This window comes from Sinohyriopsis cumingii, chromosome 4 (genome assembly GCF_028554795.1).
Source record: "Sinohyriopsis cumingii isolate HCF-2022 chromosome 4, ASM2855479v2, whole genome shotgun sequence".
Classification (NCBI taxonomy): Eukaryota; Metazoa; Mollusca; class Bivalvia; order Unionida; family Unionidae; genus Sinohyriopsis; species Sinohyriopsis cumingii.
This window is the reverse complement of record NC_142964.1, coordinates 138,858,722-138,876,177: the sequence shown is the minus strand read 5'-3', so window position 1 is coordinate 138,876,177 and position 17,456 is coordinate 138,858,722. Positions and strand designations below refer to the sequence as shown.

The window sequence follows — 17,456 nt, the reverse complement described above, 5'->3', positions numbered from 1 at the left end:
GCTGCTATGGCTCAGTGGTTAGCTTGCCCGACTCGCAGCTAATAGGATATGGGTTGAAATCCTACAACAGACTAGCCAGGGTCAGCTATTGTTGTGTGTCCTTGGGCAAGGCACTTTACTCCAGTTGCCTCCAGCACTAAATAATATACTTAAGTTGCTGTGCCATAAAGCACCACACCAAATCAAAACCTTGATGGCTACTTATATTGATATTGTGTTTTTACCAGAGGACTTCTTATTACGTCTAATTGGTCATGAATGGAAACATTGCACATCTGATATCCAATATGACCACCGTGGCAGCCATTTTGAAAAAAAATCTTGTATTGTTCATACTAAATTAAAATGGTGCTAATTTACTGTTCAGTATGACAGCCATCATGACCAACTTGATATTTTTTGCTACTCATCAATGGAAAGTTATTTTTACATTGAGTTTCATCAGAAGAGTGATTATGGTGTCTGCTTTGTCCAAAGAAATTGATGCAAAATGACATTCACTATGGCCACCATGGTGGCCATCTTAAAAATAACATTATTCCTACTACAAAATGGATGGTTATTTCAACATATTTTCAGTAGGAGGCTTTATAATATCTAGTTGGTGCTAAGTGAAAATGATGCTAATTATACATCTAATATGGCTACCACGATGGCTTTCTTGAAAATCTTGCTGTCAGTACTGCCCCTGAATGGTTGGTCACATTGATATCAGGTTTTCATCAGTGGACACTGATGGTGCCTATTTGGTCTCAAACAAGTAATGATGCCAATCTGACATCCAATATGTCCACTAATTTGAAAGTCTTGTTATTGCTGAGGAGTATCAGAGATGGTTTCAACACTCGGCAGTTAAAGGAAGAATTTATCTTATCTTGAATTCTTGGAAATTCATTTTTGTCCAGTTGAGTGTCTGTCCACTTTAGGGGACTCCAGCTTTCAGTGGAAGAAGTCATCTGCCCCTTAATTTTCAGTTGTAGGATAGACTTTGGCTAAAGTTTGGGGTAACAGTGAATCTGACAAGAAGACGTAGAGTTACCACACACACACCCCAAAAAAAACAATTTATTGGTCTTGTAAGAACATTGAATTTCATTATGCACCACTCCTACAATAATTCAAACCCAGATAACTTGCAAACCCACTTAAAACACATGGTCAGTCATTGATCTCAATTTTTTTAAACTAGAAAATACAATATAATTGGCCCCTATTTGTTGAACGTCACAATAAAAACTGGTAAATGAAACCTTGATATATCGCTTGATTTATCATCAAAAACTGTGGTTAGTATGTGGATATTTGAAACAATACCATGTTATTATCCACTTTTAATAAGAAGTCATACTATTTTTAAAAATCTTCTTGCCAAACAACATTCTCAGTAAACTGTCTATAACAATATTGGACAAAATGTTACTCAGTAAAAATGTCATTAATCCCTACTGGTGGCAACACAATGAAGTTTTTAAAGTGAAATTATTGTTTTAGTTCTATTTTTTAATATGGTTGCATTGCAGTCATCATAAATGTAATATGCCATCTTGTATTCAAGCATGACAAATATGTCAATCTGCTATCACAGCTATGTCTGCTAGTGTTTCTATGAGAACCTAATTTAAGTGCTATGTATTCATCTCCAACTTGTGAAATTGTTTTTGTTATACTCAATTAAAAACAGACCTAATTATGTTAATTATTTGTTTTGTATCAAATAAAAGACTGGAATAAAGAAAGCTTAAAAGGCATACAAATCCTTCAAGCACAAGAGCTCACGGAAATGGTCATGTGTCAGGTCAACTGATTTCAACTGATTAATTGAAACACTGTTATAAATATTATTATGTAAATAATATAAATAAACTACCCTACCCATTCGCTAATGTGATCAAAGATAGCATTGCAATGAAGCCAGATGAGTACTTTATGAATAAAATGCTTTGTTCACAGATAAATTTCATTAAGTAGGAGCAGATTTGCAGAGTTTGTAGTGAACTTAAAATTCCTGAATTGGCACTCGGAGATTTCCTGAAGGATGCGATCTTTCATTATTAATTGCCAATAGAATTTTTTTTAAACATTGAGATTTTTGATGTTGACAATTGTTTCATGACATAAATGTCCCTAGTTTTTATGGAAAAGGAATCTTGTTTTGATGTGAATCAACAGCAGCAACAACAAGCATTCATTTATACACAATGTTTTTGCATATACATGGAGTTGTTGAAACCTCTTGGAAAATGTTAATTTTGAGAAAAAAAGATAATTTTATACAAAATATTGAACAACTTCATTGCAAAAAGCTCTTTATTGAAAATTATTCCCAACATGATTGAAAATTGGGTATTCAGCCTTTAAACAGCACTTTGATCCACTCCAGTTTTTCTTGGTGACTAAATTTTTTTTGAGGACCCTGAGTAACTTGTGTCCTCGCTTACAATGCAGTCTATATTTTTGGTCCCCATTGTGCCAAGTTATCAAGGGAGACATATAAAGGGTTCTTTGTTGGTATTTATAAAGTTTATGATGAAAAATCCTTTTGAATGACTTGTAGCACATAATACATGAAATCTCTCTTACCTTACAGGCATGCTATCATTTCCAAAAAACCAGTCGGGGTAATATCGGGCATCCAGCTGGAGGAGAATGGACAGATAATATGGAGTAAAAAATTGCCTACAACTTGCCAGCTTCCAGAGTATGTTCACTTTTTCTCTGACTATTATTTCAGTAAAATAATAATGTACAGACAAGCAGTCGTACATACAGTAACATATTTATAAAGGAAGCATATGTATACAGCATATAAATTCTTTTATCAGAATTTTGTACAATTGTATGCAATACCTCGGTATTAAGGCCATTGGGATGTAAAGTGTCTAGTTTTGAATCCAGTAACTTTCTTTAATCAGTCTATTAATCTCTCCATGCATAGTATTGATTAACATCAAAGAAAAATTGCGTGAAGAGTGATTATTTGTATTAAAATATATTCAAACATTAGAGGAGAAATGAGGATCCATACAATTTTTTACATGAAAGCCATGATTATTCATTCTCTTAGAAACTGGTAGAATGTATTCAAACATTAGAGGAGAAATGAGGATCCATACAATTTTTTACATGAAAGCCATGATTATTCATTCTCTTAGAAACTGGTGGAAGTGTTTGTCCTACATATTCCATGTTATATTTTTTTTTACAGGTTGTCAAATAAATAACATCAGTTTATATGCAGTCAGTGTTATAACATTGGGAGAACACTTCTTTTTTTATTTGAGCTAATAAAATAGGTACTTTCTCTAGTATTTGTACATTGAGAGCACCAATGTCAGTTATTTTTTGATGATGAAAAACATCAGTCTATATTTTCTGTTGGTTTATTTTTAATTTTAAAAAATCTTTCAAATTCTTAGGTCTTCTATAAGCAAGAATTGGTTTGCTTTGGTAAAGTATTTTTATGCTGTTTTTATTTGATAAATTGATGCTATATATATTAAATACAAGGCTTATATTTGGTAATAAAGGAAAATATTGTATTATGAAAGGAATTATATTTTTCTCTATTGTACATTTTGCTGTGTTTAAAGCCCCTTGTTGAGTAAGATTACGGGCTTTGTTCAGCACAGAATAAATTGTATGTATAGGATAATTTCTGTTTTGGAATGCTTTTAATTCATTCAAAGAATTTTGTAATTTACACTCATCTGAAATAATGTGTTGGTATCTTTTGGCCTGGCTATATGTTATACCATTTGTACATGACCTGGGATGACAGAAGAATACTCCACATATTGGTGGATATTAGTTTCCTTGACTTGACCATTTATAGTACAGATAGTATTATTCATATGTTTTATTACATTTACATCTAAAAATTATACATGCGTACTGGATGCAGTATAAGTAAATTTAATCATTGGGTGAAAATGATTTAGGCAATTCATAAATTTATACTGTTTTTCTGAATGGTATCAGATCATAAAGATGTCATCTAAAAATATTAATCAAACAGTTGGATTAAAATTCTCATTTTGAAGAAAATCATTTTCTAATTTACCCACGAAATAGGGAAGCATATGAAGGAGCCATAGGACTACCTCGTTGCAGTACCCATTATTTGGTTGTAATTTTTACTATTAAATTGGAAATTATTTTTTTCCAAGACAGATTGTATTATTTTACAGATATCTTAACTCTTTAGTGTGTTATTAGGATTGTTATCAAGAAAATATATACATGCCTAAATACCATCTGTGTGCAGTTTGTTTGTATATAGTGATGTTACATCTAAAGATACAAGGCTTGAAGTATTAGATAGCTGTGGAATAGACTTCAACTTTTTAATAAAATCAGTAGTATCTTGAATGTATGAATGAAGTGATTTCATTAAAGGTTGCAAAACACTATTAGTAAATTTTGATAGGTTTTCCATGTATGAACTGCAGCCTGATATAATGGGTTGTCCCAGATAATTTGAAAGTAAAATATTGTCAGGATTTTTATGAGTTTTGGGTAATATGTAGAACTAGTCATACATATTTTCAGGGGGAAAGAATACAATTTCATATATGGAATTATTATTCTAAGCAATTTCATCAATGCATGTGGAATTTTTTTATTTAATTCCCAGTGTTGGGTCTTTGCTAATTTGTAGTATTTTTCATCATTTAATTGATGTTCACCTTCTTTAACATGGTCTTCTAGATTCATAATATTAATAGTGTTTAATTTATCAGCCTTTTTAATGAAAATGCTCTTGTCAATAATTAGATTATGTAAAGACTCAATTTCATCCTTAGAAATGTTACTATATTATCGCTTTTGATGATTATCATGTAATATATCTTGTGTTATAGCTTCGATGTAAAAATCTAAGTATGAGGCATTTCCACCAGGTTGTGTTAAAAATTATCTAATTGTATTGAAGTAAAATATATTATCACTAAATAGTGACTATTATTTGACAGATTGACTTTTAAAATGAATAAACAATTGTTGGATTTGAAACATTAATATGGCACCTGTCTTACACATAGTTACTTGCAGCAAAATGGCATGAGATTTTCATAGGTTACTAGCCTAAACAGCAGTTAATTATAATCACATAACATCATTTTGTAAGGGATTCTTGTATTTCATGTTGTCGGCTTAAAGTTTTCAGAAGAAGTTAATACATTTTTAGTACTTGTTGAAAATGATTTCCACTTTTAAAATAGTAGATGAATTTCTTATCATAACCATATTCACTATTTTCTTTAGGTAAAAATTAACTTACTTCCATTTCTATATTATTGTTACAAGAAAGTGATCCATCTTTTCTTACAATTATAACTTTAATGGAAAAAAGATTGAAATCCATAGCAAAATGAAACTGGAAATTTTGTTGTAAAGTATACTTTTTGTTTCAGATGATTAAACTTGACATGATTTTCACAGTCTGTCAGTTTTTGAGAATTTAGTGTGGAATGTGAATTCACTTATAAAAATATTGTTTACTTTAGCAGTTTATGCAGTGATGCAGCATGATTTATTCAGTTGATATTTTATTTGACAAGATTATGCATAAAAATGCGATTACAGATCTGTATTAAAATTACATGAATATTACTGTTTTCATTTTCACAATTGTCTCCTTTTAGAACTCTTCAAGACTTGTTAGTTCCTATGCTGGCAGGAGTCATGGAAACAAATCCACATCATAAATGGAATTTTGAAAAATTCTTCAAGACTGGTGAAGATATCAATAACAGAGTCAAGTTAAATGTCTTTTATTGCTGTTCTGCTGAAAATTTGATGCTGTACATGAAACCAACAGACACGTATGTTTACACAGTCTATTTATCTACTCCAGAAACACTTTAATTTGGCTAAAAAATGATTAATTTATACATTCGTACTTCAGTCGTTAATGCTTGGGGTTAGATTATCTGGATCTTATAATATTTATATGCCTGTCTTAAAGTGTATAGTGTTATAACATCCATCTGTCCATACATCTGCTCTCGATTTCATTTATAAAGAACATTTCAGGTTCTCAAACAGGTAACATCACCAGACTTTTTATAGGAGGGAGAATCAGGGGAAAGGAAGAAACCAATTGATCTGGGGTCCAAAAATCAAAGGTCAAGGTCCAAGGGACTGAATGAAGGAGAACTTCCAAAACAATAACCTCAATCTTGATCAGACTTTGTTAATTGCTTGCATTTGAGAGATATGAGAGAAAAACACCTATTGATTTTGGGATTAAAAGGTCAGACAAGATCTGTGACTCTAAGAAGAAAAATGATTTCTCTACAATATCATGAGTTCTTTTTTTTAAACCTACTTTCACCAAACGTTTGGGATGGCTTGCATTTGAGACAAGAAAGGTGCCCTTTTTATTTTGATGTCAGTAGGCATCAAGACTGAAATGGTTTCCACAAACTAAATCAAGTTCTGTGTATTTTAACTTAAACCAAAATGTTTTGGGATGGTCTGAATTTAAAACCAGGAAGACACCTGTTGATCTCAGATTCAAAAGATCAAGTATTTAACCAGGGTAGAGTGTTTTACATGAAAGAAGTATAATAATACAATTTAGTGCATGGTAGGCATGTAATATACTGTTTCTTCATCTCTAAATATTTGCTATTCTCCTTCATATATGTTCCCCAAACATATTAACACTAGGATATAAGCCTGCTATCACTTGAATCCAGCCCAAATAACAAGACAAAAATGCCTTTTCTAGCTTAGATAGACAAAGGATAATAACTCTTGCTCATTACTTCCCCTTGCCAACACCACTGCATCAATCCATGACATTATAAGTTAGAAATTGAAGTCATCCACCCTGAAATTTGATTTATTGTGTGTAGAAATCATTGATCTATAGGTTGTATACATTATTGATGCATTTTTCCAAATTTTGGATGACTGTGTCACATTCTATGGACTATTTCGACCACGTGTACATAACAGTTTTGGTGAACCATTCATTGTTTAATGTACAACATTTCTTGCTTACTTTGTAACAGGTGCTGTATTAGTGACTTCTTGACATGTTGGATTGTTAATTTATGCTTCTTGTCTCCTCTTATGTCACTTCAGTCAAACATGTCAACCATCAAATGCAAGAAATTTAAATCAAGGGAAGACACTAATGAGTCTTGTCTAGTATGTACAAAATGTCCATAATCTCTTCCCAGCAGTGTGTGGTGAGAAGTTTGGACTGTAGCTGTTCAAAAAGCACCCAAAGGGAGAGATAAAAGAAATAAGTTTAAAACATAATAAGTCTGCATCTCTTGCAAGCCTTTTGGCGGATGCTGCTGGGATCCACACACACACTTAAAGTGATGTTTACAAATATCAACTACAACTTCTTCAGTGGAAATGGGGAAACAAAACATTGATGTTTCATAAACCACCATGGAACAGATGTGTCATCTTGTTCAAGAGAATATAATGTAATTATTACAGTCAGACCAGATTTTACCCTTGTTTCCATCTTTTACTAACACAGGTTTTCATGTGTCATGGGAGAAATGTTCCTCATATTTTAGGCAGTTCAGTGGGCATAAGTTCAACTGCATGTTCTTGCAAAGCCTTTGGGCCTATAAGACCTGGTGCATGGGGATTTTACTGGATATGTTGGATCCATCTTTTTACTAAGATTTTGCAGTCCACAACCAGCCAGGCCATCCAGCCATTTTAGTTTGGGGACTTTATACATCTGTCGGATCAGCCATGATGAACTTAGAGGATTTTAGTGACTGATCCATCTCAGTGAACCTTTGGCAACATATCCATATTATGAACTGGATTTTAGTAAAAAGGTTGTCAAGGCTTGCACTTGGTGTGGCCAGTATTGGCAATGGGTGGACAGATTTCCGCAAGGCTGGTAACCGTGCTGATCATACTCTTAGTAAACTAGCAGGCTATTCTGGCATGACACATTCAACTTGCAGACCTTGCTTACCATATGTTCATGGTTTATCCATGTGGGAGGGACCCTGACTTGTACAGAGATGATGGCATTGCATTATTTATATCACCATGTATGGCTTTTTGAATATGGCCTCAGAATGCCTGCCACCCCCTGTTGCCATGCAGTTTTCTACAGCCTGAGATTTGTTCAACCATTGACCAATATGTGGTGCAAAATAATACAATCTCCAAGGCTTTGTTCCAAGCTCTTTCTTATCCAGAAGGCAAATGGCAAAATGAGGTCAATTGTCAATTTGATGCTACCAAAATTCAAGATTGAGATAGCAGGATCAGTTTTTTTCTCCTTCATAAAGGATGAGTATGCCATTAGTCTCAATTTGACAGACATATTTTCATGTTCCTGTTCACCCCCCATCATGGAAATTTCTCCCTTGTGCTTACCATGACATCATTTTTCAGTAATCATCAGCCTGTGGGCTTTAACTAAAATCAAGGATTGCATCTTCACCATGTTCCAGTCAACTTCATGTAGAGTGATGGCAGCATACATTGACATCCTCAAGGGCAGAAATAATTTCCTATTGTTTTCGAATAATCTAGATTTTTCTCGTGAACTAGAAGTCCGATCTTCATCCATACATATCGTTCATTTCGTACATCTTGGAGTTTATCACCAGTCTCAATCTACGGCTCCTTACGTATGTGTAGTCTGGATTGTCAAAATCGTCAAGTTTGTTTTCAACAGGATTTTGATCACAGCAAGAGACTTGCAAGTTCCTGAACTATTCAGTGTGGTGGTGGACTTTATTCCACTCGGCATTTTTTATGTGCCCCTTACAGTTAACCTTGCTGACCCAATGGTGCCACTTTTTAAGTCCCTATGATCAAAAAGTCATGATCACAAAAAGTACAATCATTCTTCATGACAGGGATGCCTCTGAAGCAGACCCACACAGAATGACAGTAGGTACTGATGACAGCATGTTTGTTTGAGGTACTCACTTACTGCTAGTCAGTGGGAGCCAGGGGATTGGCCTCTCCACTTCTACCTTCTCGAAATGAATGCTGTCGTCTTTCAGTTATGGAAGGATAAGCTCTCAGGTAAAATAGCCATACTTCTGTCAGACCTACCTCATTAAATGGGATCACCAAATCACCTGACCTGTGCATTCTGATGGGTCAGTTTATACTTTGGTGCAACCAGCTCTATATCGGCTTACTAATCAGACACATTCCCAGCTGATTTGATGCCCTGGCCAATACTCTGTCCAGAAAGGGTCAGATCATTCATATGGAATGGTCACTCCATCAGTTGGTCTTCCTTCACATTTGCACACTATGGGGGCATCCGATGATCAGTCTTTTTGTGACAAGGTGAAATCACAGGTTGCCAAATTTGTCTCTCCAGTTCTGGACCAAGAATCATTAGGTATGGACTCACTGTCAATCATTTGGGAGGGGTTATGGGCCTTTGTGAGTTTTCTTATGCTTCCTCTCATCCATAGACATATCAAGAGCATCAACCATACAAAACCCTATTTGTGCCCTCTAGCAGTATTTGAAGCTCACAGTTAAGTTATGACAAAAACAATCAACTTTTTTCTTGGTATTAGACAGGAATCAGGATATTGCCCCTCAAGCCCTGTCTTTGTGGTTGAAGTTGGTTACATGCTAGGCATACTCTAATGTCTCAGATGATCACCATCTGAAGATTTCAGTTCATGGAATCCCATATCTCTGCAAGCCTCGCTTTCAAATGTCATGTTTCAGTTCAAAACATAATAGAAACTGTTAGCTGGCATGCAGTCAACCTTTTGCAGTTTTCATCTCAGAGACTTAGCCTCTCAGAGACAAACTTTGAAACTGGTGGGACTGGTGGCAACAGCCCAGATGACCACCAGACCCAAATAAAAGTCAACATGGTCTGTTAGCTTCACTTGACTCACCAAAGAAAATGTATTGGCAAGAAGATTTCAAGAATCATCTTTCACAAATGGTTAACCAGATGTAGGGGTCACAGATCACATGACCCTAGGCTGTATTGCTTGTCAGATTAAGAGAATGGGTTTTCATTCACATGGGGAATCCACCTGTTATTCCCTTCAAGGATACCCAAAGTATGGGTCTGATGCCAAGCATTCCCTCCTATTACCTAGGTATTCTCCTTATGTTAATATGGTTGGGGAATATTTGAAGGAGAGTTATTTTTGAAGTAAATTTATGTTTCTCAGAGAATACTTGCCCAATCATATTACTTAAAAACCCACCCAACCAACCTGCCATACGAGCATCCTTGTTTTGACACCACTCAGCTTAAAAACTAGGAACACCTAGTGGTGGCAAGTGGAGGTAATGGGCAAGAGTTATTGCCCTTTGTCTTAAATAAGATATAGAGAAAAGACTTATTTTAGTTGTTTTAGTAGAGCTGGATTCAGGAGGTAGCTGGATTATATCCTGATGTGAATGGAATCGGGTAAGTATTCTTGGAGAAACATAATTTACTTAAAAATTTGATCTAACAAGAGGAGTCTTTGAAATCAGACCCAATGAGATGAAGGTTTCAAGGCAAGCAAAAGACTTGGTGATTGTTTCTAACCCACCTGCACCTCCCAAAATCAAAACAAAATGTATCATTTTGTTATTTTTACATAAAAAATAAAAGATAAACTTGAGATTTCAAAAATGAATACAAGTTTTTTTTTTAATTTTCAAATTTGATGTAGTAAGACTAACATATTGTAACAGTAATTCAGCTCTAATTTTGCTAATGATGTTGAACTAGAATGTTTTAGTTACGTGAAAAACAATTCTTCATAGAAATACAGAATTTACTGGGATGGATCATATTTAGAGACTTGAAAAACAACAGTCTGGTTCCAAAATCAGATTACATTAATGCATAAATGGCAAGAACAAATAATGTGAATTCATTAATTTCATGGGTATATATTATTGTGTTTTTTGCAAAACATGACATTTTCATTGGTACTTTATTTTGTGGGCTGGGGAAGGGGTCCAGTCGTTTTAACTCAAGGTTTAATGATCATATGTTATGTAAATTCATTGTTTGCCGAAATTGCCAAGTCCACAGTATTGGTGCTTTATGAAAAATAGTGAATTCACATTATTTTGCACGGTATTATTAGAATAAATGTGGTATAGGATTAAACATCGATCACAATACAATTTAAAGATACTGCCTTACTTTGAAATTATCTTAATTATTGTCATACAGAAGTGTGATTGATAACTAAAACATACTGTTAGACTAACTTGTGCAACTTTTAAAGCTAAGATAAAAGTTTAAGGTCTAGAAAATGTCTGGCTTAGACAGTGCAGCTATAAAGTGCTCACTTTGCAGCACTGCCGTCCTTATTTTTTTCCTTGGAATCCACATATACAAGGATAGCTACTGGCTCATCTGGTGTTGGTGATTTTCTCCAGTTTCTTTTATTACTTTCCACATTAGAGACCACACATTTCGAGTCATCAAGAATACCATATATACTTATACGTCAGATCCAACTACAAGCTGCACAGATCCAGATCTGCTGTCACATAATGTGCCAGAAAATCTGGGTCTCATCAGTTTTTTGGAGTAGTTAGTAGAACAAATAACACAGATCTGCTGGTGCATTATCTGCTGGCAGATATGTGTCTATCTTGTTTGCAGTTGAATTTGACTTATAAGCAAGTATAATATGGTAACTATATGTGGGGAAAATCAATGTATGATTGATGCACAACAAAGATTTTTTTTTTTAATGTTGCAACTTTAATTTATTTACTACATTTCAGATATGCCAATATTGTGGAAGTTTTAGCTGGAATTACAGAAAATGCAGCTAGCAATCAATTGGTTCTCTCCAATGATAGAGAGTTATCTGAGTTGGTTGATCCCACATTGGAAATTAGGAAATATCCAAAATCTCTCTTACAAACACAAATATACTTTTTTCCAAAACAAGTTCAAGATGATGTTCGTCATAGAATTATTGACATTCGTAAGTAATAGTTGTCACAAATTATTAAGCATTTTATATGTATTTATTGTATTCATACATTTTTATTCCTTTTTAATGCATTGATGATTACTAGTATTTAAATCATACTTTTTTGCTAGATTTGACAAACTTGGGATATTTTATTCTATGATTGTCAAATTTTAAAAAAACAACAATATTTTAATGATTAATTAATCTTCCCATACTTTGTTTTATATTCAGGGGCTAACATGGATTGACATTGAGCCCTATCCCCCATGAAATTGTGTCCGAGTCCTGTCGAAATTCCAGTTTAAGCAATTAGCCTTTGAAAATCATTGTTTTCCATTGTCCTGTGATCCTTTCACAAGGCACAGATCTAAGTATCAACAAATATTTTTACAAAACTACAAAAATTTATAACCGTGAAAATAAATGAATTCACGGGATCAAGGATGCTTTGTATACATTTGATGTTATAGCAAGTGCAAATCTTGTATTTGGATGTTTGGACAGAGTTCTTGATATGGGTTTTTATAAATTGGGTATTTTACTCCATGTTTTTGACCTGATTGTTCTTTTATTTTATTTTTATGATAGATTAAGGATATTTTTTCCATTGTGCAGCAAAACAGATGAGACCAGCTTGAGTCATAGTCACGAAGAAGCTTATCATGCTTTCGAGAGTGTGTCAGATGACTTAATGATAAGACTAATGTACAGTGCACTCAGTTTAATGAATGCAAACAAGGTCTGTAAAATGAAACGTGCTGATGTTGAGAACTTGCTGCAGCCATTATAGGTTTTATGACTGAATATGCCAAAATGAAACACCTACTATAATTATGGTGGAAGAAATACACTGACTTCTCTAGACTAAATACATAATTAAATAGTATTGTGTACTTTGAATTCAATTAAAAATTCTGAAATTATTTTTAAGTCATTATATTTGCTTAAGATCCATTTATGCACTGCTTATCTGGGAGATGACATGTTGTCTATGCTGTGCAAGTAACAGATAATCATAGTTTAGATAATTCGCTCACACAAGATATTAGGGGTGTATGGTTTAACCAGTATATTGGTTTATTGTGGTATGGATCCTACTGTTACAGTATGCTGCCAATGAACTCTTCATGCTTTATTTTAGTAAGTACGATACATCTGAAATTCCTACAGCTGTCTTAACTTGTTGTGCTTCAGTATTTTGTTTCTTTTTCAAAACATTCCCTGAGTGCAATAATGTTAGGTATATATTAATGCCACCTCCCAAATCCAGACCTTTTACAAAGATAAAAATTCTGTTTTTTTCTGTTATATATAGACAAAATGCAATAACTCTTGCCCATTATCTCCCCTTACCAACACCAGGTGTCATTAGTTGTTAAACTTTGCTTCTGTACTGTCAGCTTCATTCATGATACCTCCCATAAATCCATGTAAATATAAGTGTCAAAATTGGCCATCCATCTAGAAATTTTGATTTCTTATGTGTAATAATCATATCTCTACAGATGGTATAATTATTTTTACATTTTTCCAAATTTTGTGTGAATTTGTCACATTCTCGTCAGTTTAGATGACTTATACATTGAATGCATGTATGTACTTTTTATAACCCACTGCCTTTTGTTTGATTACCTGATTAGTCACGGGTCAGTCGAGAGACTTCTTAACACACTGAGTTATTAGAGACTATTAGAGACTCCTTAACATGCTTCGTTGTTTGCTTATATTTCTTTTTCTTCTTGTGTTATTTCAGTAAAAACAGGTCAGCCATGTGCATTGAATGTAAGAAAATAAGGTACGGGTAGGCATGCACAAGTCTTGTTTATTGTGTACCAAATGTACTTCATCACCACCCTATAATGTATGCATTATGTGGTCTGAAGAAGTCTGGACTGCGTTATTACAGAAAACAGCCAAAGGAAAAGACAAGAAAAGCAAACCTCACAAGACAACACCGCCATCTTAAGTATACATCCAAGGTCAGCATTGCTTGTGAGCCTTTTGGGGGACATTGCTGGGTCCCCCCCCCCCACCTTTCCCAAACTGTGATGTTTACAACCATCTATCTGCTACAGTTACCTCAGTGAAAAGGGAACAAAACATTTAGGTCTTGCAGTCTACTGCCTTTGAACAGATGCATCGCCTGGTTCATGAGATATTTGCACAATTATTAAATTCAGGCCAAATTTTACCCTTCCCTGTCTTGCTTCTGCAGGTTTTTCTGATTCATTTGGGAGAGTGTCTCTCCTGCCCAAATTTTGGGCTGCTCAGCTGACACAAGTCCCCCACCCACATGTCTGAGCCAGCCAGACAACCACCCCAGTTCCGAGATAGATACATCCATCCAGCCATGATTACAGCTCCATCTCCCCCAACAGCTATGGGGATCTTAGTGACAGATCTGTCCTACTCACTGCATCATCAGTCACATACCCATATTTTGATGGGCATTTTAGTGAAAACACCATCAGTTCTGCCATGCCCTTGGCATAGCCAATAATAACATTGGCCAGCAGGCTGTTCTGGCACAAAACGTTTGTCTGGCAGACTAGACTTACTGTGTGCCACTGTGTATGGTTTATCTGGATACGCTTGCTGTACCTGAACAGAAATATACAAACAGTGAGTGTGAAGATACTTAGGACAACAGCCTTACATTCAGCCACAGAGTGGACTGAGTTCAGCTTCAAGGTGGCTGTGGAAGAAATATTCAGGGTGTTGATGGTTTCAGAATGCCCTCTACCCTCTACCACCATTCAAGACTATAAGGTCAATGCATTGGTAGATCTCAGCAATTTGAAAGAGACTCCATCCTTTCAACTGTTTCCCCAGTTTGCAAAAATTAGGGAGATTAATAACTGTTGGTTAGAAAAAATCAGTGATCAAGGGAATACAAAGGCTTCTTTTTAGAAATCCAAATAGCTGCAATGGTACAGTGCTCTGGATCAAAGTCTAGCATTAGTTCACATGTCTTCCCCACTGTTTTATATAGTCAACAACATTGTGTTCCATGCCACTTCAAAGTTGGTTTGAAACATGATCACCACGTCATCAGTGTTAGACTTGGCTTCATTGGTGAATTTCTGACTTGGGGAAAAATTGGGCAGTGAACATGCCTGAGAGGCCCTAATTGCTCTGGTCATTAACAGGGCAGCTCACCATTTGATGGCAAATGAACTGAATATCTCTGCAGATGTCAACCTGATAGAATGTGACACATGTTTGGGTTCCACATTTGCTCAAGCAACATCATACCCTGGCATTATAGATGACTCCATTTGGCTTGCTATTACACTTTGGAGGCAAAACTAAAAATGTTTGCAGGCATGCAGCTCAGGAACTGTCCCATCAACTAACCACCCAACCCACAAAGTATTTTAGGACTAATCTGTCCCTGCCACAGTGGAAGGATGGGCCAGGGACAAGGGATCGTTTTAGTCACACATTCAGTTCAGATCCCAGCCTAATGCCAGGAGGGAAGAAGCTAACTAGTTCAGGAGGCAATCTTACAGGGGAGGCAAGAAACCAAGTTTCTGTGCTTCCAGATATTCTAACTCTTGACACTGACCTACAATCCCCATCGCCCTCAGACAGCCTATTGGTGGGTACCAAACACTGCAATTTCAGTCTCATTGGATCACCCTATTTCCTCAAGATCAGTGGGTGATTCAGGTCATATTGGAGGGGCTTTTGATTTCATTTTTTCCCTTTCCTCCTTTCCCCTTTTAAGAGCTGTGCCATCAGATTGGGAAAAGGACAATTTTTTTCCACAGGAGATCTGGTTTCTTTCAACAAACAGTAGGTGGAGAATGTACAAAAACCACAATCTTTGGTTTTATTACAGACTTTTTCTCATCCAGGAGTCAAACAGCAAGTAAAGGCAGATGATTGGCCTGAGTTGCCTCACAACCAATACATTATGCCACCAAAATTGAAGACAGAGAGGGAGAGATTTCACATTTCAGAAATTTATGAATTGCTTACTGTGGCATGATTTATCAGTTTCAAGTCTACCCTTTGGTATAAGCATTAACCCTTTGGTTTTTACCAGAATCATGGAATGCATCATCATCCTCCAGAATCAGATGGTAAGTTCTTTTCTCCTTAAGGGAAGAAATGATTCTCTATCACTTTTAGATTGTCTGGGTTTTCTCATGAACTGGCCTAAATCTGATCATCCATCCCAGCATTTTGTCCTTCTGGGTATGGAATTTCTCACCTGTCTCAATCTGGTATGGCTCCCTCATATTAGTCTGGATATCAAGCTCATCAAGTCGGTTTCCAACGGGACTTGTATTTCAGTGAGAGAGTTCTTGCAACTCCTTGAATTATTCAGATAATTGATTCCACTTAGCTGTCTTTTTAAGTGACCCTTACAGATGACCTTGTTGGCCTAATGGCACCCTTTTCAAAGTTCCTTTGGTAAAAAGGTCATGATCACACATGATGTAAGCATGGTTCTTGATAGCCTCAGCTTCAGCATGTATTTTGAGCGAGTTACATGCCCCTTCCATTGAGTGTCTTCAGATCAGATGGGTCATTGGTCCTTTTGACTCAACCAGGCTCTGTAGCCAAAACTAGGTTCCAATTAGAGTCATCATATGTTCCCCCTCTTCTGTAGACATGTCAAGAGCAGTGTTCATGCAAGACTCTGTGCATGCCCTCAAGTACTGCTTGAAGCGCAAATAGGCAAGTTATGGCACACACAATTGACTCTTTCTCCTAGTGAAATCCGAGAAGCATCATATTGGCCTTTCTTCATGGCTAAAATGGGTTATATGCTTTACATATTCTAAGTTTCAAAAGATCAGAGTCACATAATGAAAATTTTCACACATGAAATTAGAGCAATCTCTGCGAGCCTCACATTCAAACGTAATGTTTTGATCCAAGACATAATAGAAGCTGGTGGCTGGCATACAGAGTCAAACTCCTCCAGGTTTTATGTCAGAGATTGATGTTGCTTATCAAATTAGTAGAATGGCCTGTCATTTCCATTTGGGGAATCCTGACCATTATTCAGACATGATTTTTCTCCATTTTAAGCGGAATTCTGCTTTTCTTCTGACTTGAATCTGATTTTTCTTGATATAGTCTGTTTTTTTTATCATCTCTGATCTGGTTTTTTAAAAACGGTCTGTTTGGTCCCATTCTAAAACAACTCTTGTAACATATTCATTCCATATATTAGTTATCCCATGACTCGCGTAAAGATTATTCTGATTTTTTAAAAGTTTAAATCATCCAATGAATCTGCATGTAATGGAAACTGATGGCAATGGAAAGAAGAAGCGTGCTTGCAAAAAATGGCATCCCAAGTTGTTGAGAGAGACCATGACACGAGAAGTTTAGATAAAGGTTTAAAAAACGTATGGAAATGGGAATGGCTGGAGTGAAAAGTATGGAAATTTAGTTGGTCAGTTTATAAGAAAACTGATCACTAGAGGACTGGCATTTTGTGACCTCTGCTCTATGTTAATTGCGGTTGGAAGAGTTTGGAATGGCACCTATAGAAGAAGCTGCATACAGAAA

The 17,456-nt window shown here is 35.5% G+C and overlaps 1 protein-coding gene across 1 annotated transcript in view; it reads left to right on the top strand.

The window, feature by feature from the left end:
• The window catches only part of LOC149802178 (serine/threonine-protein kinase TBK1-like), a 97,368-nt gene that overhangs the window by 23,883 nt on the left and 56,029 nt on the right, over positions 1–17,456 (top strand). Inside the window, exons 9-11 of the mRNA XM_089956594.1 lie at positions 2,588–2,698; positions 5,643–5,822; positions 11,728–11,933. Of these exons, the coding sequence (XP_089812720.1) occupies positions 2,588–2,698; positions 5,643–5,822; positions 11,728–11,933 (497 nt within the window). The remainder of the gene's footprint in view (positions 1–2,587; positions 2,699–5,642; positions 5,823–11,727; positions 11,934–17,456) is intronic.